This window comes from Haliotis cracherodii, unplaced genomic scaffold, assembly GCF_022045235.1.
Source record: "Haliotis cracherodii isolate W230 unplaced genomic scaffold, xgHalCrac1.p SCAF_2, whole genome shotgun sequence".
In the NCBI taxonomy this organism is placed as follows: Eukaryota; Metazoa; Mollusca; class Gastropoda; order Lepetellida; family Haliotidae; genus Haliotis; species Haliotis cracherodii.
The window spans coordinates 22354207-22378023 of record NW_027266275.1 but is presented as its reverse complement, the minus strand read 5'-3'; the positions used below and the strand labels follow the sequence as shown (position 1 = coordinate 22378023).

Here is a 23817-nt window from a genome sequence, read left to right as displayed (position 1 = left end):
ATGGCGTCCTCGGAGGACTGCACTATCGACGATGATGGTTCTCATCCTAAACAGACGTCGGTACAGGGGACAACTGCGGAAATGAGTCGGCCAAACAACTTCCAGAGAATTGCCCAGAAAAAATTGCTTGTCAAAAGTTTTCCACGCAACAAAAAACTCGAGAAATTAGCAGTTTATTCATCATGCAAAGTACGGCACTTTCTTACCGTCAGTTCAATGTTTGTAAACAATGTCAGCATGTGCAGGAAGTTACAAACAGATTTCGCCTAAACCTGTATAGTTCTTTGATGTTTCTAAAGAGCGATTTCTAATAATTATTCAATCCCTTCTTTTATTAGTTAAAATTCTATCTGTAAATTATCATGTTTATGACAATTAATAATGAAATTATGTTTTAGGCAGTCGAATTTACATGCTCTCAGGCCATTTTGGTTATTATGACTTGGATCACTGAGGTTGAATCCTGCATTTGTGGATCTCTTGTTCAGTTATTACCAAAAGCTTGTCCTCAGATAATGACCCAGAACATATTCACAAGTCAAACTCAAACTTGCTTCAAGCACAATTTGCTATTTAAATTTAAAAAATCTTCAGGTATAACCACTTCTGTTAAAAGTCGACAGTTCTCTATTCTCAAGTCAAATCTCATATTTCATTTGCTACGAACAACACCTAGAGGTTATTAACCATAGGTTTTCCAAAAGGAAAGATGGTGACATTGTACTTTCCATCACTGTCATTGAACACAATGCTTTGTGATACTCAGATGCAAGTATTTATAATATTATGAATAGAAGCAATCATTTGCATGATAGTGTTTGCTTAGACAATAAACTTTCATCATGTAAGATTCCTTTATCTTTTGGTTACGACTTACATCAGGTAAATGACACAAGAATTTGGAACTCTTTCTGTTTAAGTAAATTTGTTATGGGGTTCAAAACATTACCTTGACATCAGACATGGCAGATGATTACCAGTTGATTACATTGTGGAGTTGTTAAATCATGTTGATGGTACATTTCAGTCTGAGAACTGCAAGTGCAATGGTTGGAAGAATCCAAATCCGCCTCCAACGCCTCCTCGTGTGGATGTATCACAACCCCTTGCCAGCCTCACAGACCCATGTCGCAGCTGTAACCATGCTTTGGGTATGTTCAAATTCAAATGGCATCTTGATTTTCATTCTCAAGTTTAAAAAACAAAAACTGTTTAAAATACTGATGCAAGTATTCAAAATATATCAATGTATGAAGGAAAGTTTCTTTGTCATTTTTTGTTCAGATGATTATATTAATTGTTAGAAATGTGTTACACAGTGGTGACTTATTGCTTTTGCTATTCTTAGCCATAATGTTTGTGCACCTATGTAACACGTGCTAAAGTAGCTTTGATATTTGGTAATTTTGTCAACAGGGTGTTGCAAAACTTGCCAGACACTGTTAAGGCTATTGTTGGCCACTTGCAATAATGTGCCGTATTCGTCGTAATAAGCACCCATGGCGCTCTCAAAATTAGAAATAGGGGGCTCTTATTAGAATATAATTTTGGTGAAAAAAAAGCAGATTTCAATCTCATAAAAGAATGAGGGAAAGTGTTTTATTCAAAGTATAAACCAACGTTTGCAGCTTTGGATACAGTATAATGATTGAATGTTGTCCAAATACAATGCATGATCAGCATGAACTGGTCAAGAGTTCAGTTTTTGGTACCTTTACCATCCTCCTGAGAAAGGGCCGTTAACTGACTGTCAAAGTTCAGTTTCCACCCTTGCCCAACAAGGCTGGAATTTCTGAGCTCGATCGTAGAGCCATCAGAGGCTATTATGAGTTATGTCCCTTCTATGTCCCTCACACTGACCAGATTCTACCTCTCATATAACGTACATTTGCTTCAATCAAAATGGCTGCGCCCAGTCAAGACAATCGGAACGATAATCAGATCTATATTGTGATAAAACGGGTCTTACTTTGTGATTTGCATAAAATCATATGTGTACCTTGATTAAAAACATGGAAGGAGTTGGTGGTACACATGCTTTGCAAATCCTGCAAGCAACCGAAATCTGCATGGCAGTTTACGAATCTGATGTTGATTTTGTTACGTGAATTTGATTGGACTATACATAGACTCATTAGTCCAGCCAAAATATAACTCCATAATTCAAGCCTAGTTTGGGGAAGGGTGGAAACTGGACTTTTATAGTTAGTTAACTCCCTTGCCTTGGTAAGATAACCTTATACATGTTATACGGAATTGGACTAAATTTACTGAAATGCTGTAATTGATTTCCAACACAGAGTTATGAAAATTGACCCCTCAATATAGCCAAATAACCAAGATGTCATCCTGACTCATTATCATCATCGTTTTGATTTTCAGGGATATATTTTTTTCCTCATGTAATGTTACATTTGTCTTCATTGTGCTGCCCTATTCATGCTGTAGGTGCCCATGTGTCACATCTCGAGAACACGGCGGAGGAGGAACTCAATCGACTGCTGCGTATTGTCGTGGATGTGGAGAACCTATTTATGTGTGTCCACAAAGAAGAAGATGCAGAGACAAAACAAGTGTACTTCTATCTCTTTAAGGTAAATACATGGTACAGAAAACCTTAAGTATTTTCTACTACGGTTATGAATAACTTATCTCTTGGTGTTTTAGCATTAAGAACCCTTGTGTCTTGTCATGAGCAACATCTTTGAGGGGTTGTGTGGCTATAACTTGAAAGTATTATCTTCTAGGAAGATTGACTGACTGTGCTTGTATGTATTCAAACCCAGACTACATTGATGTATCTCCACTTTATCCCTGGTTTGTCTGCTCAAGACAGATTCATCTCTGCTGGCAGCTGTGGTCACCATACACATGATTGTGGCATAGAATTCAACCACACTGTTATGTGTGAACATTATTGAACATGATAAGATCATCAGTGATATAAATATCAATAGACCACAATTGACATTGAGATGGTGTTTATTTAACATAAGATCATCAGTGATATAAATATTAATAGACCACATTTGACATTGATATGGTATTTATTGAACATGAAAGGATCATCAGTGATATAAATATCAATAGACCACATTTGACATTGATGTGGTGTTTGTATTTCAGCTTCTACGGAAATGTATTCTGAACATGAGCAACCCCACTATTGAGGGGCCCCTAGGAAATCCTCCATTTGAAAAACCAAGTATTGCAAAGGTATGCTTGAGAAATATGGTCATATTTGATCCGTTCGGTATCCTACATTCCATATTCCTACACAGTGCTACATAAGTGCCAGATTTTTAAACTTCTCCTATCTCACTCTATGCATTTCTTCCGTCTTCTTTCAATCCTTCTGTGTAAACATGCTTAAACAAAGTTTCCAGCTTCTAAAAAAATTCACCCGAACACATCCCAGCATCACTGTGGTCACCCCTCAGTGTCACTCCGCACTCGGGATTAACAGTCTCGCACTGAAGCTACCAATTTGTCATACGACTCCTGCTCATCATGGCAATCGTTGCCCTTCGGAGGATGAAAGTTATACAGATTTTGTTCAAACATGTTTCCACAGAAGGATCAAAAGAAGAAGGAAGAAATGCTTAGTGTGAGATAGGATTAATATATAAATATACAGTTTAATGTACAATTTACAATTATGTCTGCACTCAATGAAAAAAATGACTGGTATAATACAGTTTTACTTGAGATTAAAAATTCATATGAGGACTTTCCTATAAAGTCTATTGGATCATGGTTTTGTGTGAAGACATGATGAAATGTCTGATCATTCTGACATGTTTAACTTGGTCATACTCCTTGGCCATCATACATGGTATGATCTGTTGGTCTTCCTGCTGGTAATGAGGAACAGAATAGACCGACTGTATTACATGCTTCTTATGATTGATGGCTTTGACCTGAATTGTGTAGCTTCATCATCATGATCATATTCATCGAAGAAAATAATAGTTAAGATTAATACCTTTGTTTGTGTTGGTACAACTGAAATATCTCAACTATTGTTTGAAACCCATTTACTCATTCAGTACTGTTTATGTCTCTTGCAGGGTGTTACTAACTTCGTGGTGTACAAGTTTGGCCACCTTGCTCAGAAAGAATGGCAGACAATGTACGATTTGGCTAAAATGTTCTTGCACTGTCTGAATCATTGGAAGTTAGAGACGCCGGCTAGTCGGGCTCAGCATGCTGGGACAGAGGACATGAATGCCTACAAGGTCAACTATACAAGGTGGGAGTTTTGACTGATGCTGCAGATGTACAGCAAAATATTTTATGAAATGTGTGGGTTCGCCCTGATTGTTTCTAGGTTTGTCAGCAGTCTCAGCACCATACCTGTGCTCGTGGGTTTCACCGAAGTGGTAACATCTGAGACCTGCAGTTTGGGTTTCCTCCCACATTAAGCTGACACGCTGTGATATAACTGGAATACTGTTCAAAGCAGCATTAAACCAACTCACCCACAGTGAAATGAGTGAACACGGCTGCAACATCTTGCTCTGCTGGGTTGTGTCCCTAAGTCATGTTAGGATGTTCTCTATTGGCAAGATTACGGGGCTATGTTAAACAGAAAATTTTAAACTTATCCTTTCTCACACTTTGCATTTCTTCGTGCAAGTTATTTCTGGCGTGTATGGAGTGCTGACGCACATACTCAACTTCAGACCCCCATACACTGTGTTGGGACTGTCGTGGGCTGTGTACCTTGACTTCCTGGTGTGCTGGCTGTCATTAGTTGCTAGACTCTGCTTTTCAGCTCAAAACCTCCATAAGTGTCAACGAAGAATGGTGGATCATCGATCCAAATCTTTAATCTAAAGATTCTGACAAGAAGACTAAGTCAGCTAAGAAGTCTACTGTCAGGTCTAGTCCTCTTGATGCTCCCTCAGACTTCCAGGTGCCTGTCTTGTTTCTGACTATGTGGACTCTGACACTTTTGTTACTAACGATGTCTTCACTCAGCCCGACCCCATGACCACGCCTACAACTCCACTCCCTACAGGCGTTTGGACTATTACGCCATCCATTCCATTACTCCTATGTTGGCTGCCGTTCTTGCTTTCCAATCTCAACCCTTCAGTCGATTGTGCACGTTCCTGCCTTAAAAATTCCGTTCTTGGATTCCACACTATCCGCTCCTTCAGATGTTCATTTAAGGGATGGTAGTTCGCCTGACTGTTCTACAACAATGCACCCACTACTGGTTACCCGATTAGATTCCATGTTTTGCTCTAGGGAATGTGAATGCTCCCGATCGTCTTTCTAAGCATCAGCGGAAGAAAACAACATTTGATTGACGATTGATTGACGATTGACGAACGGATAAGGATTGACACTCCAGTTGGCTGAATGGACACTCTGGTTTGGTGCGATGCTTTTGCTCTCCTACTCAACGATCGAATGATGGTGATCACGTTCCCTGCTTCTCCAGATTGTGGGGTCTCATTGGACTCTCCTTGAGGTTTGAGTGCTTGGTCTGCCTCTGGTGACCACTCCTCAGTTCGATCACCCTCATATAGCTATAAGGATTCATTTCAATACAGGGATTGTTCACTTTCTCTTGAATACCACCATCAATGCTTGGATTACAGAGATTGGGACTATCCTTGTTATTACAAATACTCGGATCGCCCAGTTGGATGGAAGGGCTTCCTTTTCCATAGGGATTCATACTACCCTTGACCTGGTTACGCATACCCGGCAGTTGACTCAGATCATCGTTTAGATGCTGGCTATAGTCGATCTCCGATTTGTCCTCCTCCTACCGACAGATCTCATCATGACAAGCACCCTCGGTCCCCTCCCTCAAAGGATCGATGCTCTTCACCTGATTTCTATCATAGAAGTCGCCAATCTTGCAGCTGCTCTTGCTCTGTACAGAAGCCTCCGGTTCAGGCTCCTTCCAGTTTGGCTTCTCCGGAACCTACTGTGTCCCTGTTTCTTCCACAGATTCATCCTACATCTTGGGATCACCAGGACCAGCAGCAGGATGCTGAATCGTCTTTTGTTTCGTTTGTTCAGGCGGTCAGGACTTTTGTCAACTTCTTAACCATCTGGTTCAGATTCAGCTCCAGCCTCTTCCCAATCTGCCCCTCCTAGGCCTGCTGTTCTGGCCCCTATGGTGGTTGAGACTGCTCCATTCCCAATTGGTTTGGATCCCCACTCGTCTCCTTTTGCCTCGTAGGATAGTTTCGAATCCACCAACCTTGAGTCTGTTCTCCACTGAATCGCTGAAAAACTGCAGTTGCCTCGTACTACTTTGACAGCTGATCGTCTTATGGGATTCAGGATTCCATCGTCCAATTCCTCAATATCATCCTCCTTCCACTTTCAATAGACATATTGTCAAACTTAGACAAGGCCTTCTCCTAATTTTGTCGCTTCTGTGACCGTCTCCAAGTTCCCCGGGTCTTTCTTGAAGATACCGGCACACATGATATGTCAGCGACAGTAAATCTCGGACTTTGACAGTGACATATCTATGTTATGTCAGAAATGATCGTGTTGTGAACACGGGAACTTATACATTTGGACTCGACGGTACTGCATACTTTGCCACTTGTCTGCAACAGAGACTCTATCTGCTTGCCTCTCCCAAGAGTCACAAGAGGATCCCTCCATTTGAGGCACAGTGCTCATCATCCAGGAAAAATTATCGATCTTTTGTCTCATTATGCCGCCTTAGTTGCCGCCCTCCATTGCCGTGGTGTGCTGCAGCACTGCCTGTGGGATGACCAACCAGCCAGGCTGTATAAACTCCCGTGATCATCTCGTACCCTTTTCACGGACCGGATTCAGGAGGTCGCTCAGGAGATTCAGAAGAATACAAAACTATAAGTTACAGTTGATCTCCACCTACAGAGGCGACAACTGGAGGAATAGGAAAAGAAGGAGAGCAGCTATCCTCACTTTGTGCAAGCTCATCGAGACCTTGGAGTCCTGGTCTCTTCTTGTTCTTCTCCATTTTGCGGCCATGGAAGAGGACATTGGGGGCTCAAAGTCCTCCACTGGCTGTTGCATCTTTTCTGGACCCAAAAGTCTTTCAGAGGGGGCTCCATCCGTTCTATCACAAACACTCTCTTACTGTCATAGGAGGAAGTGTAGGGCTTTTTGTCGACAACAGGATCATCCTTGCAGATACCTTGACACAGTTGCTCCAGAATGGTTATCTTCTCCCACTGGCATCCTCGCCACCAACTGAGTTCCAGCCTGTACAAGGGGAGTATCTGGCCAGCTAACTACTAATCCTGACAGAAACTAAAGGTATGTTACTTCTAAAGAATGCTATGGAATGTCTCCTACTTCTTCCCGCAACTCCTGGGTTGTATTCACCTATCTCCCTCTTGCCGAAAAATGACAGTCAAGTCCAACTAATCTTCAATATGAAGGTATTTCAACACGTGTTGTTTGACAGATCTCTTTGCCACTTGCTTCAGCGCTCACCGCTGCCTACTCATGTTGCCCATCCCCGGCCCTCAAGCTTGTCAGAGGGGGGGAGCCTCAATGCCTGCTTGGACAGGCATTCTTCCCCGGGTCCTGCAGAAGGTGGAAGCCACCAGTCACCTGTCTCTGACTTTGGTTGCGCCCTATTGACCAACACACAACTGGTTCCACATCTTGCTAAGGCTTGCCGAAAGACTATTCCATCATCTTCCGTGACAATCTGTGATAGACTCCTACAAAATGGTGGACAAGTCCTTTTCCGACCTCCTTCTTTGGAAGTCAACGTTATCTTGCAACACTTGACTTCTGGTGATCATTAGCCACTGGTGGACAAAGATTTTGAGATGATCACGCTGAAGACTATGTTCTTATAGGCCTTTACTATTGTAGCTCACGTTAGCGAGATTCATGCTTTTGATGTTTCCAGGGTCCAATTTGAGCGATCCGAGGGTGGAAGAGGGTTCCTGGGCCTTCCCTGGGATTTTGTGGCAAAGAATCTGCTTCCTGGTCAACCTGAGCATTTGTTTAAGATCACACCGCTTTCGTCTATTTTGGGTTTGGATGACCAGGAGGATCTCTCCCTTTGTTCAGTTTGAGCACTTCGTCGTTATCTGGCCCAGAATAAGGTCTTCATTCCGCCTTCTGAAATTTCCCGTACCACGCTCTCCTTCTGGCTTCACTCCATCATACTCAGGGTCTATCTGGGTTGCCTCTGCCTGTGAAATCCAGCCCAGTCACTGATGTCCAGGGTCTCCACATGTTCGGCCCATTGGTCCTGACACAACAACTGTCACATCCCACTCAATGCAGATTACGTCATGTAGGGTTTTAGTTCGAAGATCTTCTTCGATCTTTTGGATGTTGTCGATCATTCCTCTTCTCGTCCTGGTTGAGTTCCTGCCCTCGGAGGTGTTTGATTGCCTTGACGGGTCAAGATCAATTTTAAGCTTCCGACTGTATTGCCTGTGCGGTTATAGCTATGTGGTCGTTCTATGAATGATGACATGTATTCCCGATCTCATGCTGTTTCGTCCGGGATTGTATCATTCACTGGATGTTAGTGCGTTTTCCCACTCATGAGTTCATGCCTTCCGACAATAGGCTGTGTTTTGATTTTTACTCTACCATGGAAACATGCTTGTACCATGTTTCCACACATAGGATCGAAGAAGAATAGCAGAGTGTGAGATTGTATAAGTATATAAATATGCCATTCATAATAAAATTTCCCAAAATATAATGGCTATCTGACTTTGTTACAATTAAGTCAGCCTGCATCACACATCAAGCTTAATGCCTTCCTATCAACTCAACACATTTATTTCATTGTATTATATCTCTGATTTTTTACCCTTCAGGTGGCTGTGCTATTGCCATGTCCCGGCTTTCTGTGACAGCCTGCCACGTTATGAAACAACCCTGATCTTTGGTCGCACTCTGCTGAGGTCTGTCTTCCAAACCATGAGGAGACAACTGCTAGACAAGTTCCGAGCTGAAAAAGACAAGATGCCCCCAGACAAGAAAACACTCGTCCTCACCCATTTCCCCAGGTGAGTAGTTGTTTTTGGATGGGTTTTTTTATTGTTTAATGCTTCACTCATCACTATTTCAGCTATTTCAAAGCAGTCGGTAAATACTGTAAACAGCTTTATTTCTGCGCCGTTGAAATATTGCAAATACGACACTAAAGACAGTACTGCGACGAGATATTTTTGTGAGTTGCCGTGTTGATATGACCCCTCGATTACCAAACAATAGACAGTTTCTCTCCGAAGCTAGTTAATCTGAGTTGGCCGGAAAGTTGACTGGAAGGGATTGCGACCAATTATCAAATACGATAATTGACTCAACTCAGTGCCATGACTGTGAGTTTGAATGCAAACTATATAAGAAGACACTAATAGGTCTGTTTACACTGTCATTTGTGATGTATATTTGTAACCATTCTGCATTCATTTGTGTTTTTAACTTATTGAGTAACTTGTGGTTCTGGTTGATGATTTCAACATTTGATGACGTGTTGCAATGAATAAAGAATGTATGTATTATTTATACTTATTTTTGCATTTTTAATTTTTGCGATCGAGTCTCGTTTGCAAAACTCGCAATAATAAAACGGTCGCAAAAGTTCCCTGTTTACAGTAATCAAGTCTGGACCAGACAAAGTTTTTATAAGATATTGTCAATTTGATTGCTTGTCAAGGGTTAATTTGTCTTGAAGCTTGAAGTGAAGGCATTACCTATCTGTGAGAGTATGGTTGTCTCCTTGTTGCAGGTTTCTGTCTATGCTCGAGGAAGAGGTGTATGGCACCAGTTCCCCAATATGGGATCCAGACTTCTCCCAGAACCCAGCCAACATCCCTATGTCTCCTACACCGCTACCAAGTAAGAGGATCCCCATGTTGTTGAAACCCCCAAAAATTTCTCATAATTCCTTTGAATACCCTACCTCTATTACATCATATCCAATATTCCTGCAATTTGGCTAACATAACATAACAGGATTTAACAGGCGTCGTGTTCACTCAACCATCCCGACCAGTTGTTAGGCAAGCCATACCTCATGCAAAAGCCTTCACAGAGGAAATGGAAATATCTTTACGGATCTGACCAACTCTGGCTGTAATATCTGTAAAAGTTGTTCAGTTCTTCTATGATCGTTTCCTCTGATTTGGTACCCCCTTCAATCAAGATCTCCATAGTCAGGTCTTTAGTGAGACAGATATCATATCAATGTAAAAGATTAGATATTAATGAGACTGGAGTTAATGTCTAGCTGCAGTTACCGTATCCCCTTAGTCCTTTCCTAATTTACAGTTGGCAGTGTCAAGTATGGCGCAAGGGATGAAAATATTTATGTGTTCACTACTCATTTTTACTTGTAATTAGTGATTGGTTGAACATTTATTAAAGAATGGATTTAGGGTAAGAATTGATACTTTTTACTTACTATCAAGAAGTAAAAAATCGTGATTCACCAATGCATCATTGTGTCATCCCACTACTAATATGTATGTTGAATTAAAATAAAATCATACGATGAAGAGAATTTGACTGTTCCAATGATAAGGAAACATAGCTATAGTTCCTGATTAATTAACTCAAGTCAACAAAGACAAAGGTGAAGTCATTCGTGTATAACTGAAGACAGATGTAAGTGAAAGAATTCTTCAATTTACAAAGAGAGAGGGTAGATTGACTATATCAGTTGTTAAACAATCACATTGTTCAGTTTATCAGTTCTGATTATTTAGCAGTTCAGCATTGTATTGTATGACTTGAATGTAGAATAGTTTTGAATTCAGATTGTTTGACATACATGTATTTAGCTTTTATGACATTTGGTGTAGATGAAATTTCAGCAACGCCGTCCACGGCACCGGGCGTGAGTGGCTATAACCGTTTCACAACCGGAACCAACTCCACTGGCCCAGGGCCTGAAGGCTTCACATCCATCAACATCACCCCAGGACTCATCACGCCAAGAAGGCCGTCCAAGACTGAACCAGGTAATCCTAGATAATGTGATATCATCCCAGAGCATAAGAGTCACCAATACCTTGCGTTTGTCACCATGGGGATTGTAGGGTAGAATTAGTGTTCAGTGTCCCCAGCTCACTATATCTCAAGCTAAATACCATCATAGTGTTGTTTGATGCTCATGCTATCAACCAATAGTTTGTCTATCCCAGGTCACATTTATGTGATTGTTATATTGCTGACTGGCATAATAGACTCCTTGCTCACTCACAGGAGGGAAGTGAATGAGGATTGGATGTCCACCATGGCTGTATAGATACTACTTGAATGGTTGACCATCTAGGAGAGTGACTCTCAGTCATAACCTCATTGACCTTGAATAATGAATTATTCTGGAGGTGTGGGGATAGGCTCAAAGCTACCTATGTCTATCAAAAAAGGATTAACAGCCACTTGAGTGGATTAGATGACACAAATATATGGTGTTCAGGTCAAGCAGTTATGTAGATGATGCATCTATATGTTCAGGTCAAGAAGTGACGTAGATGATGCAACTGTATGTTGTTCAGGTCAAGAAGTGATGTAGATGATGCATCTATATGTTCAGGTCAAGGAGTGATGTAGATGATGCAGCTGTATGTTGTTCAGGTCAAGTAGTGATGTAGATGATGCATCTATATGTTCAGGTCAAGGAGTGATGTAGATGATGCAGCTGTATGTTGTTCAGGTCAAGCAGTGATGTAGATGATGCATCTATATGTTCAGGTCAAGGAGTGATGTAGATGATGCAGCTGTATGTTATTCAGGTCAAGGAGTGATGTAGATGATGCATCTATATGTTCAGGTCAAGAAGTGATGTAGATGATGCAGCTGTGTGTTCATGTCAAGGAGTGATGTAGATGATGCAGCTGTATGTTATTCAGGTCAAGGAGTGATGTAGATGATGCAACTGTATGTTCAGGTCAAGGAGTGATGTAGATGATGCAACTGTATGTTCAGGTCAAGGAGTGATGTAGATGATGCAGCTGTGTGTTCAGGTCAAGGAGTGATGTAGATGATGCAACTGTGTGTTGTTCAGGTCAAGGAGTGATGTAGATGATGCAACTGTATGTTGTTTAGGTCAAGCAGGGGAGAAGAGGAAACATGAGGACAGTCTGCTGGCAGATGAACTGAAGCGGAAGAAGATTGATGGCGATGTCTCGTCAGACACAGTTGCTGAAATACTGGCCACCATTACAGATCCCAGTCAGATGGTTGGACCAGATGTAAGTTGCATGTTGTATGCCTTTGATCAAATTGTCAGTACTGACAGCATGCTGCTGAAATTAGTATGCTGAATACAATCAGGGCTCAAATTAAGGAACTTGATTTAACTTGCACCAGGTGCATGTGATGTTGACGTGAAAACCTTGTTGCACCAGAAAAAAACAGGTTGCAGCCTGTACCCATAAAATTATCATAGTTGAAACATGCACATAGTCTTGTACCCATGTTTTGACTACATTAAGCCCCCCAAAAAGCAAGACAAATTACACATTAGAAGGGGTTTATTGACTTTGTATGGAAAATAAGCTTAGAGGTATTGAATGTGTTCAAAGACCGATGTTGTGTGGACATGTAATGGTTAGACACAAATTTGAAAATGACATGCACTTGATGCATGTAGACATAAATATAAACATGGTAAACATGGTAAATCAACCTTGTCTTCATCTTTTTCATTCATACTCCAGCTTATAGTTTATCAATATTCTTTATGAAGTATATCTTCCCGATTGACCAGTTCCTATCATGTTAAAAGTTCCCTTCAGGGATTCCGGGTTAGAATAAGTCTCTATGCAGGTCATAAGAGTGGACTTAAATGGATCGGGTGGTCAGACTTGGTTGATTGCGAGTCATCGTTCCCTGACTGTGGTACGTTGCTCATAATGTCAACCACTGATTTGTCAGGTCAAGACTTGATAAGCTAAAGGCTGCCATGGTATAGATAAAATATTGCTGACTGTGACAGAATGCAACAAACAAACATTAAATCCTGTTTAGGGACATCATGACTGTTTTACAGGAAGACTTGAGAGTCTACGGCTGGGCCTCATGATATATATATATATATCATACCTCCATGTCAGAATGTTGAGATCTGATTGGTCCATGTCCACTGTGTAACCCACCTTAAAGGGTTTTATTTAATTTCTCAGTGGCGAATAAATCTCTTATACCCAGCAACGAGTAATACAGGCTGCACATGGATTTCTGAGAGGCAGAATAAATCCCTTATACCCCGCTTCAAAGCGTAAATCCGCACAATTTTTCCGAGTCAGTGGAAGTCACGTGACAAAGCACAAGTTAACCTCAGCTCAAGCGAACACCTGTTTTCTATCAATTTTGAATTTGGGTTAATTAATTAAAACATGTCGGTAAGATAGATTTGTTGCAGCAGGATCACTCGGGGTACATGGGGTTGTATGCGTCCCACTGGCTTGTGGTATAAAAGCTAAGGCGGGATGCATAAAACCCCATGTTTCCCTCGTGTTCCTGCTACAACCTATAGTGTTTCAAAACAATAAGTTGTCCATTATCTGATCCAGCCGACACTGTTCCCTACCCACACGGCACGGGACGAGGCAGCACGACAGGAGGAGAACAAGGGGGTGATCAACTTCCATGTCATTGGTAACTCTCTCAGCCAGAAGCCCACTAAACAAATCTACATGTGGCTAATTGGTCTACAGAATGTCTTCTCACACCAGCTGCCTCGGATGCCCAAGGAGTACATCACAAGACTTGTGTTTGATCCGTGAGTGCTTCCTGATGTAGATGCTTGGGACAGGCTGTCACATTGGTCATGTTGTTAAGTTAAACTTTCTTGTGGTTTTCACTTCACTTGACAACTGAGTTATCTCCCATTGTCACAGTTTACATTTCAGTTTCAAGTGTGGTGCAAGGTTCAGTAGGATGTTTACATATTCTGTTGTATTTTGACCTAACACGCATTGTACCCAGATGACATACATCTGCTGCTGCAGTGAAACTCCACTCCTGCTGACTTAGTAATTCTATACATTTCATTTTTCATTTGTTTTTTCAATGAAGTATTTGTAAATTACTGTGATCTTTGTTTGATTTTTCAGGAAACACAAATGTTTATCTCTGATAAAGGACAAGAGAGTCATTGGTGGGATCTGCTTCCGGATGTTTCCAACCCAGGGTTTCACAGAGATTGTATTCTGTGCTGTGACCTCTAATGAACAGGTCAAGGTGAGTAGGTCAAGGTAGCATGTTAGCAAATGGTCAAGGTCAACAGAGCAATACCAGTCTCATGATTGATTGTTTAGGGAAACCAAACGAGGAACGTTGTATATTCTGTTGACATTCCATAAAGTTTCCTTTCAATTTTGTTTCTGAAACTTGGTTGTTGTCAGTGGTATCAAACAGTATGCTCAGGGTTGCATTTGATTTGTTTGATGTGCCATCTGCTTAATTAACTTGTGACAAGATAGTGTTGATACTCAGAGTTCTTTACTACAATGACATAGATGTTTTTGTGTTAGAATCAACACCAATATGCTGCTACCATTGCAATAAAGAAGTTGATTATCCATCCTATCTTGTCATTAAAAAACGTATTCCACTTCATATAATTTTTTATTTTGAAGTTAACACGATATACAGCTTTTCCATTGGACGAGAGGTTGGTCACATGACTGTGAAATTGCCTTTCACAAGAATATAAATGATACGAATTTCACGAGACATTGTTCTTGAAATGACGCAATGACTACTTCCACATTCCTGGGGGAACCCCTGGGAATTCCCTGCCAAGAATAAATACAGAAGCTTCTTTCTGATCATTTAGATCCTGAGGGGCGGTAGGGTAGCCTAGTGGTTAAAGCGTTCGCTCGTCACGCTGAAGACCCGGGTTCGATTCCCCACATGGGTACAATGTGTGAAGCCCATTTCTGGTGTCCCCTGCCATGATATTGCTGGAATATTGCTAAAAGCGGCGTAAAACCATACTCACTCACTCACTTTAATCTTGAACTCAGTGTTTCAATTTACATTGATAAACGTCATAGAGTTTGATTGCATGATCGTTCACGAATATCCTCACTACGACCTATGCTAGAGAACAAAACAAAGAAACGCACATCCAAAGTATCGTAGTATCGACTTGATCTGTGTCTACTACAGTGACAGTCCACAGCAATCTAGGAATTTACCTGAGTATCTATTGGACACATCTTTACAATCACCTTTCAATGACTGGCCAATTGATTAATGATGACTAAAACATGTAACCGCCAGAGGTTCATTAACAACTTGAAATCAATCACAGGATTGCCTGGTCCAGACTCGATTATTTACAGACCGCCGTCATATAGCTGGAATATTGCTGAGTGCGGCGTTAAACAACAAACAAACAAACAAATCATTAACAACTTCCGAAATATCTCCCGTCACATTTATCGTGTCGACCATTTTGACGTCTTGTCCTTGGTGTAAATAAAGGATTCTGAGGACAGACTAATAAAAGAATTTGTAACAAGAGTAATCTGTTATGTCCAGTGTCCATGACGGATGCCCAGTATTTTGCTGTGCAGCGTTGAATCCCTTAGGCATGCCAGAATCCTATGATCGTGGGTTCAAATCCCAAGTTATTCATGATTATGATTACCATACCATACAGGTGGTGGTAGGTTTCACCAAAGTGTGATGTTTCTAAGAGCTACATCACTTACGGTTTACTTCCCACATTGAGCTGCCAGTCCATGATGTGACTGGAATACTGCAGTGTTAAACCCAACTCACTCACTATAAGTAAGATGTTGAGCCTTAAATTAACACCTGTGTAAACATAGGTTTATTCTGATGTGTTTTTTTCTAATACTGGTGAGGTATCTCAACTCACCATCCAAAAGCCGAGCCCTTCATGGTCATACACTTATAATTGTAATGGTACCGGTATTAGGTTTTGTAGTTCCTCTGTTTTTGGTTTCAGGGTTACGGGACACATCTGATGAACCATCTGAAGGACTACCACATCAAGCACAACATTTGTCACTTCCTTACATTCGCTGATGAGTACGCTATTGGATACTTCAAGAAGCAGGTAGGGCTTCATTGACGAGACAGCCAATACATATCCAATTGGCATCAAACCACTTTACATTTTACCTAAATAGATTAAAAGTTTCCATTCACGATTTTCATTTTCTAAACTCACCTCATGGGGATTTAGAGTTAAAATAGGTCCCCAGCAACCTATGCTGGTCGTAAGAGGCAACTAACAGGATCAGATGGTCAGACAGTGATAGTGTCATCGTACCCCAGTCATGAGTGTGGATCATTGCCCACATAATTGATCACTGGATTGTCTGGGTCAGGCATGGTTATTAATTGGCCTCCATCATATAGCTGGATTATTGCTGGTTGTGGGTAAACAACAAACAAACTAAACAAGATCTCTAGACTCTGCTCCTGATTCTTTGGTGTATGAAACTGTTTCCTTCCAGGGCTTCTCGAAGGAAATCAAGCTGCCGAAGTCAGCGTACCTGGGTTACATCAAGGACTACGAGGGGGCCACCCTGATGGGATGTGAACTCAACCCCCGGATCAAGTACACCGAGTTCTCCCAGGTCATCAGGAAACAGAAGGAGGTTGGTGGCTCATCTGTTGTTCTTTCTTCATCCGTAGATACATTGCTTGGAGGACATGTGATCAAACTGGTTACCTAAATCAGTGATTTAGATTTTGAACATCTGTGATGGCAAGTATTGCCCATAATTAGCAGACATGTCATAACCATTTGTATAGTCCATTTTTAACCATACAGTTATGTTTGTTTATGTTGTATATTTCCCCATCTTCCCGAGGCAAGGGAGTTAACTGACTATTAAAGTTCAGTTTCCATCCTTGCCGAACTAGGATGGAATTTCTGGGCTTGATCATAGCACCACCAGTGGCTCGAGAAGATGCTATGTACCATGCTATTGTACATGTACAATGTATCTTCAGTCACTATATAAACTTGTGGGGCACAGGTGGCCCAGTTGTGTATGGCACCACAATTCACTTATGCATCACAGAAACCTATGATTTTGGGTTCAAATCCCGGATTGGCCTTAACTAAGTTTCTTGGTTTGTAAGCTCCAGTGCTTATGGGTGTCACCTAAATGGTAAAGATCTTTGACCTGCATCAGTTCAGACTGTCTTCCCATATAACAGAGTAATGTCCTTTGTGTATAAGTAAAAGTTCCAAACAGTAGTCTTCTGGAAAGTGACAAACAAGGTTCACTCTTTGGACTGTATAGGTTTAATGTTATCACACTTCTCTCCTCCAGATCATCAAGCAGATTGTGGAGAAGAAGCAGGAGCAGCTGAGGAAGATCTACTCTGGCCTGTCCTGCTTCAAGGACGGAGTGCGGCAGATCCCCATCGAGAGTATCCCGGGTCTTCACGAGTCAGGCTGGAAGCCTACATTTAGCCCAGAGAAGGAGAAGGAGAAATGGTAGGAAGGGATTTAGCATCATTTAAGGAAAATGTTAATCTGCTTCATAGTAGGTTTTGTAGCTTTGGAAGTTCACTAGCTTGGCAGAAAGTTGACTAAACTTGATCTTTTCTTGATGCTTTACAGTTTTTCATATGTGATTGTTGTCTTTCAGTAAAGACAATGCCCTTGACCCTGACCAGTTATACAACGCCTTCAAGACTGTTTTACAGCAAATCAAGGTCAGTAAAACACTATGTTGTATCAAATATTGTAGCAATACAATACTCAGATAACTGACTTAACAGAAATTGATGAAATGGTTTACAGAATTTTCCCTTTATATCTTCAACATAAATTCTGTTAGTCAGTTGATATTTGTTAATTCAGAACACTATGTTCACATCACTGGTGTCATTCTGTGCTGTGGCTGTTTAAAGGAATTATGTTTATGACTGATAATGATTCCAAAACAAATTATTGTGAATGGATTGTTCAGTGTCATTGTGACATGGCTTTGTTTCAACCACTGTGATGGTTGACAGGAATATTTGAAGCTTTGATAACATTCACCTGTTTGTTCTTCCAGAACCATGGGTCTGCCTGGCCATTCCAGAGGCCAGTGGACAAGTCTGAAGCTCCTGATTATTATGATCATATAAAATTTCCAATGGGTAAGAAAATAACTTCTCTGAACAGTTATGGTTGTATTTCATTAAATGCCTATGCAATAGACATGATAGAGTGAGCATATACCATGATGTGTTGTCCATTTACCCTTCCTTTTGTCCGTTCATCCTTCCTTCCTTTTGTCCATTTTTCCTTTCTTTTGTCTATTGATCCATCCATTTGTCCATTCATCCTTCCTTTTGTCCATTCATGCTTCCTTCCTTTTGTCATTCATCCTTCCTTCCTTTTGTCCATTCATCCTTTCTTCCTTTTGTCCATTCATCCTTCCTTCCTTTGGTCCATTCATCCTTCCTTCCTTTGGTCCATTCATCCTTCCTTCCTCTGGTCCATTCATCCTTCCTTCCTTTTGTCCATTCATCTTTCCTTCTTTTTGTCCATTTTTCCTTCCTTTTGAAATTGATCCATCCTTTTGTCCATTCATCCTTCCTTTTGTCCATTCATGCTTCCTTCCTTTTGTCCATTTACTTCTTCTTCCCTGAAACTTCTAAAGGGAAGAGCCGTAATCATTAGGACTATGTTTAACGCCATAATCTTACGAAGACATGATAATGGAGATAAAATATAAACTTTAGTATTTTTATTAATGAATAAAATATATCAAATTGTGTATAGCCTTTATGAAACGTATAATAAACTGCAAGGTAGAAGAATCCAAGACATTGATATCTTGTGTTTGCAGCAGAATGGTATTCAGATTTGTTCATGCAAGTATTAAGGTAGCTAGGGGCATGGGACTTTCTGTTTAGTAGTCGTCATGATATGTCATGTCATGTGTCAGACAAGTAGTGTCATTAGACCCAAAATGCACATAGGTTCCTCGTGTTACCTTAAGGCGAGGCACCTTAATCTAGTACGACCTTCCACTGATGTGTGCTGATAGGAAATCCATTTTGAACATTGGCCTGTGATGTGTTATTGAAAAAATGCACTGAATTGGAAGTTGTGTTTTAGGAATTTCTATTTTGACTGCACGAACATCATTTCTTATTTCAGATCTGAAGACCATGTCTGACAGATTAAAGAACAGATACTATTGTCACAAGAAACTGTTCATTGCTGACATGACCCGCATATTTACAAACTGTCGAGCATACAATGAACCGGACACGGAGTATTACAAGTGTGCTAACACAGTGGAAAAGTTCTTCACCATCAAAATGAAGGAAGCAAGTCTTATGGACAAATGAAAGTGTTGTCTCAGTGGTAGCTCATCCTGTGATCTCGTATCAGAACACACATCGTCCCATAGTGGGGCTCAAGCTCCTCACAGCGATAGCCCGTTCACGGAGCTGTCTATACTATCACTGCCACCAGTCAAAGTTCCCTGCTATGAGAGGTAGCTACAGCCATGCTTGGAGTCAAACTCGCAACCAACTGACCATTATGTTTTCAAACAAGTGATGACTGTTATGATGCCAAATACTCTTACCCCTGCTAAATTATTTCCTTTTTTGTCAATTTGAATTTCTGTTTCATTACAACTATCATGTAATTGGTATACATGTAGTAAGAATGTAAGGCGAATGTTGGCTGATTTTCCGTTCTTCTGCAGTCTCGAACCATTCTGATTGTACAAACAGAAAGGTAAATTCATCTTGGATATATGGTCATTGTCAAACCTTTTCAAAATTCACTGATATCATTCCCAAAGACATAAACAAAAGTATAAACGTCAACATTTGGGATTAGAGGGCAAACTTTAAGATTCTTGTAATGGCTGCACCCACACTGGTGGCAGTGATGTTACCGAGAGTGTATTGAAGGTGTGACACGCTGGGAAGGAGTTTTGATGGGGCTCTGCTGACAAGGTGTGGTCACTCTTCTTGATGAGAGTGGACAAACCTGATCAGCAGTACAGTCAGTCCGGCAATACTGACTGAGTCTGACAAAGTTACTTGAAAAGAAAACCTAAGCAAAAAAGCCCGTGTTGTAAATCAATTAAAGTGTGAATCAGAATTTCATTAAGAAAATGTCTGATGAAGTAACTCTTACATGATGTGATTTTCAGAGAATGCCAGTAATTAGGGACCGGTCATTTATTTTAAGGGTGGGTGGGTCAGGGGGCATCAGGGGAGGGTCACCAGAAAATCTGACAGTTTCTAGGGGAGGGGAGGAAAAAAGAGTACACAGATTTGATGAGGTTCAGAGATTGAGAATGGGCATTTTGTAATAAAATATGAAGTGCTTGGCATTTATTTTGTTTTTTCAGTGTGGGTCATGAAAAGAACATGCAAGGACATGGGGAAGTTCATCCAAAAAGATGACAAGCATTCATAAGGGAGAGTTATTTTTTTCAGTACATTACTGCATCAAAAACTGACTACCCACCCAACCCCTTAACTAAATGACCTGTCCCTTTTGTAAGTGTGTCATATGTATAAAATACATAAATATCTGATACCAAGTTATGATCAAGGGAATGCTATCAGTACACTATATGGTGAAGTTCTCAGTAAATACCAGTGATTATGTAAATGTGACATCCATGTCAACTACATAACTCATCCTGTGTACATGCAGTCCCAAAAGATTGTACAAGAACCCATTTAGCCAAAAACTTTCACCGCATCTTTCCATGGGGCATGCTATTCTTTTGCATACTGTTGTATGCAGTAGGTCAGTTTTTCTACATCAGAACACCATGTGCCTTTGTCATATGGTGTGGAACCTTCCAGGGTGTGTGGTGATCCAGAATGTCTTGTCAGTGCAGCTTGTGGGATGGTGGAGTAGCCGTGTAGTTAATGCTTTGGCTTGTCTTGCTGGAGATCTGAGTTTGATCACACACACAATATGAGAGGGTGTTGGGCATCCCCTGGGTGTCTATTGTTAAAAGCAGCAACATATTTCTCTCTCATGACATTGCAGCTGGTGAGGATCTTCCTCCTGGGAAACTACAATTGAATTCCTCCGAAATGTCTTTTCAAAACTTATGAATAAAATGCATATTACTGTCGTTACATGTTATTTGAAAAAAAACAAAAAAACATGCAGGTCCTCATTATCAAGTTCGACTCAGATCTGTATGTGAATATGAATAACATTTTCAAAGAATCTGTTATTAAGTTTGGTGCATTTATTTCCCAGGGCCCGTCGCCCAAAGCAATCTTAGCGTTAAGCCTGTGTTAAAGTATTGGAGTTCGCTTTGTGCAACAGGGCCCTGATCAGTTTTTTTTCTCAGCATCAGTAGACTGTGTGATGTATTCGTTACTCAGAGTGTACTGTCACAGTGAAGGTGTGACTGATTCAAAAGCTGAGCATGGCCAGGTATAGAGTGAAACAGGTTATCATCTCATTACTCACCTGTACATACACCATCAACCAATGGTCTATTTATGTGTTGTTTATATGTAAATAAGTACTATATACATTACACAATAAATTATATAAGAAGTCTATTTTGTGTAATCTGTGGATGCGGATGGAATGATTGAAACAGCACTTATATACCCCTTGGGAATTCTTGGATGGGACAGATCCCCCAACAACATGCTTGTCGTAAGAGGCAACGAAATGAAGTGGATGGTCAGGTTCAGTGACTTAGTTGATAGTGTGTTGTCATACCTTGGTGGCGTGGGTTGTTGCTCTCAATATCAATCACTAGATTGTCTGGTCAGATTGGATTATTTACAGGTTGCTGGCATATAGCTGGAATAGGTCTTCAGCAACCCATGCTTGCCATAAATGGCAACTTTGCTTGTCGTAAGAAGCGACAACGGGATCGGGTGGTCAGGCTTGCTGACTTGGTTGATGCATCTCATCGTATCCCAATTGTGTGGATTGAAGCTCATGTCAAAGACTGGATTGTCTGGTCCAGACTTAATTATTTACAGACTGCCGACGTACAGCTGGAATATTGCAGAGTGCGGCGTTAAACAACAAACAAATCATATAGCTGGAATATTGCCGAACAACAAGCAAAACATTTAGAATTGGTGGTATGGGCAAGTATTTTCAAGATGTATTTAAAGTCTTTCTATACTTGGATGGATAAACAAACCTTCAAGTGAGATTGTTTAACCAGGCAATATTTGAATCCATCACTCTCTAGACAAGTCATACGTATAGATTAAAAATAGAATAACTGGAGCAGAGTGTGATCCAGGTCGCAGTTGACATGAAGAGGGTTGTAACGTCGTGTGCTGACACTTGATGCACTCTTTTGTTACCCTGACTCTTTGAGTGAGAGTGAGTTTGGTTTAACGCCACTTTTAACATTACCGTATTCAACGTAATAAGCGCCCGCCCTAATAAGCGCCCACTGCGATATTTGCTAATATACTGACTAATGAACCATCCTAATTAACACCCCTTCCGATCAATAAATGTACACAATACTGTTTATTCGTGCATAATATGTTTGTTATATGCACCCTGAATTATCTGTCATTTATAAACATTTCAGCATAAACCACGAAATTTACGCTCTTTGAACTCACCAAAATAATATTCTAATAAGAGCCCCCTATTTCCAATTTTGAGAGCGCCCTGGGCGCTTATTATGTCGAATACAGTATTCCAGTTATATCACGGCTTGTCAGCTTAAAGTGAGAGGAAAGCCTGAAGTGATGCAGTGCTCAGACTTATTGTTTCATATTTCTATCAATGAAGGGGTACAGGTGGCCCAGCTGTCTTTGTTTTGCAAAGTTGCATCCCTTGGCAACGTGAGAAACCTGTGATTGTGGATTCGCACTTGAACTTGTGAGTTTCACCAAAGTAGTAAATGTCCGAGACCTGCATCAGTTCCAGCTTTCCTCCCACATTAAGCTGACAGATTGGGATATAACTGTAATACTGTTAAAAGCGGCATTAAAGTGCAAAAGGTGAACTGAAAATTATATGACCACAAGGTATGGCTACAGGTAGACAGTTTACAGTTATAGATTTTTTTGCGACTTATATATGGCAATTAAATCAAAACTGAAAAAATGTAATTTTAGATTTCATGAAATGCTTAGAAATATGTTAAATTTAAAAAATAATTGTTTGTGATCCTTTTACATTTTCATACTAAATGAGGAAATGGTAGCATACTATCGAACTTTTGTCTCCTTTATCTCTTTTCTGTTGCTTCTGTATTTTTTAATGTATCAAACATTTTGACGTGGTGGTAGAATGGAAACAAGAGTTTGCACTAACGTGGCTATATCCCCCCGCCCCTGTTGCAGAATTCATGACATAATTAAATCTAAACAAACCCTAACCTTTTTTAACCGAGGTGGAACTGGTCATGGAAATTGTAAAACAATGAAGAGTTTGGAACCTAAGTCCATCTTGTTGCCATGGAAACATAAAAAATATAAAATTTCTAAATAGCAAAAGGCACCAGTTCAGCATGTACCTGACAGACCTGCAAAGTTTGATGAAAAAATATTGAACGGTTTATGAGTTATGCTCCGGAAACAAACCCAACCCTCACAGAACCTAAGTCCATCTTGTTGCCATGGAAACGTAAAAAATATAAAAAATAAAAATTTAAAATTTCTAAATAGCAAAAGGCACCAGTTCAGCTTGTACTTGACAGACCTGCAAAGTTTCATGAAAAAATATTGAATGGTTTCTGAGTTAGGCTAATTCTAGGAATATCAAGACCTGTGGTTATTGGTAAAGTAGAACTGGTCCACAGTAACCTCTGCTTGTAAGGCTTACAGTGGAGCCTGTAGTGACCTCTGTGACATCCTGGCCCAGTTGTGCGTTTG

At 40.6% G+C, this 23817-nt stretch overlaps 1 protein-coding gene across 2 annotated transcripts; it reads left to right on the top strand.

Moving 5' to 3' along the window:
- Positions 1-20150, top strand: LOC139467421 (histone acetyltransferase KAT2A-like). Of its 2 annotated transcripts, none has more exons than XM_071248982.1 (17): positions 1-189; positions 1028-1151; positions 2449-2594; positions 3127-3216; positions 4071-4252; positions 8823-9014; positions 9740-9849; positions 10815-10973; positions 12064-12209; positions 13533-13741; positions 14076-14202; positions 15944-16054; positions 16458-16601; positions 17286-17452; positions 17607-17673; positions 18021-18105; positions 19115-20150. In XM_071248982.1, exons 1-17 carry the CDS (start codon positions 1-3, stop codon positions 19306-19308), a joined length of 2442 nt encoding a protein of 813 aa, XP_071105083.1. In that variant the 3' UTR covers positions 19309-20150. The 2 variants fall into 2 exon arrangements, with proteins under 2 accessions (XP_071105083.1, XP_071105084.1); XM_071248983.1 differs by having other exon boundaries at positions 11-189; positions 12040-12209.
- Positions 20151-23817: the final 3667 nt, after the last annotated feature.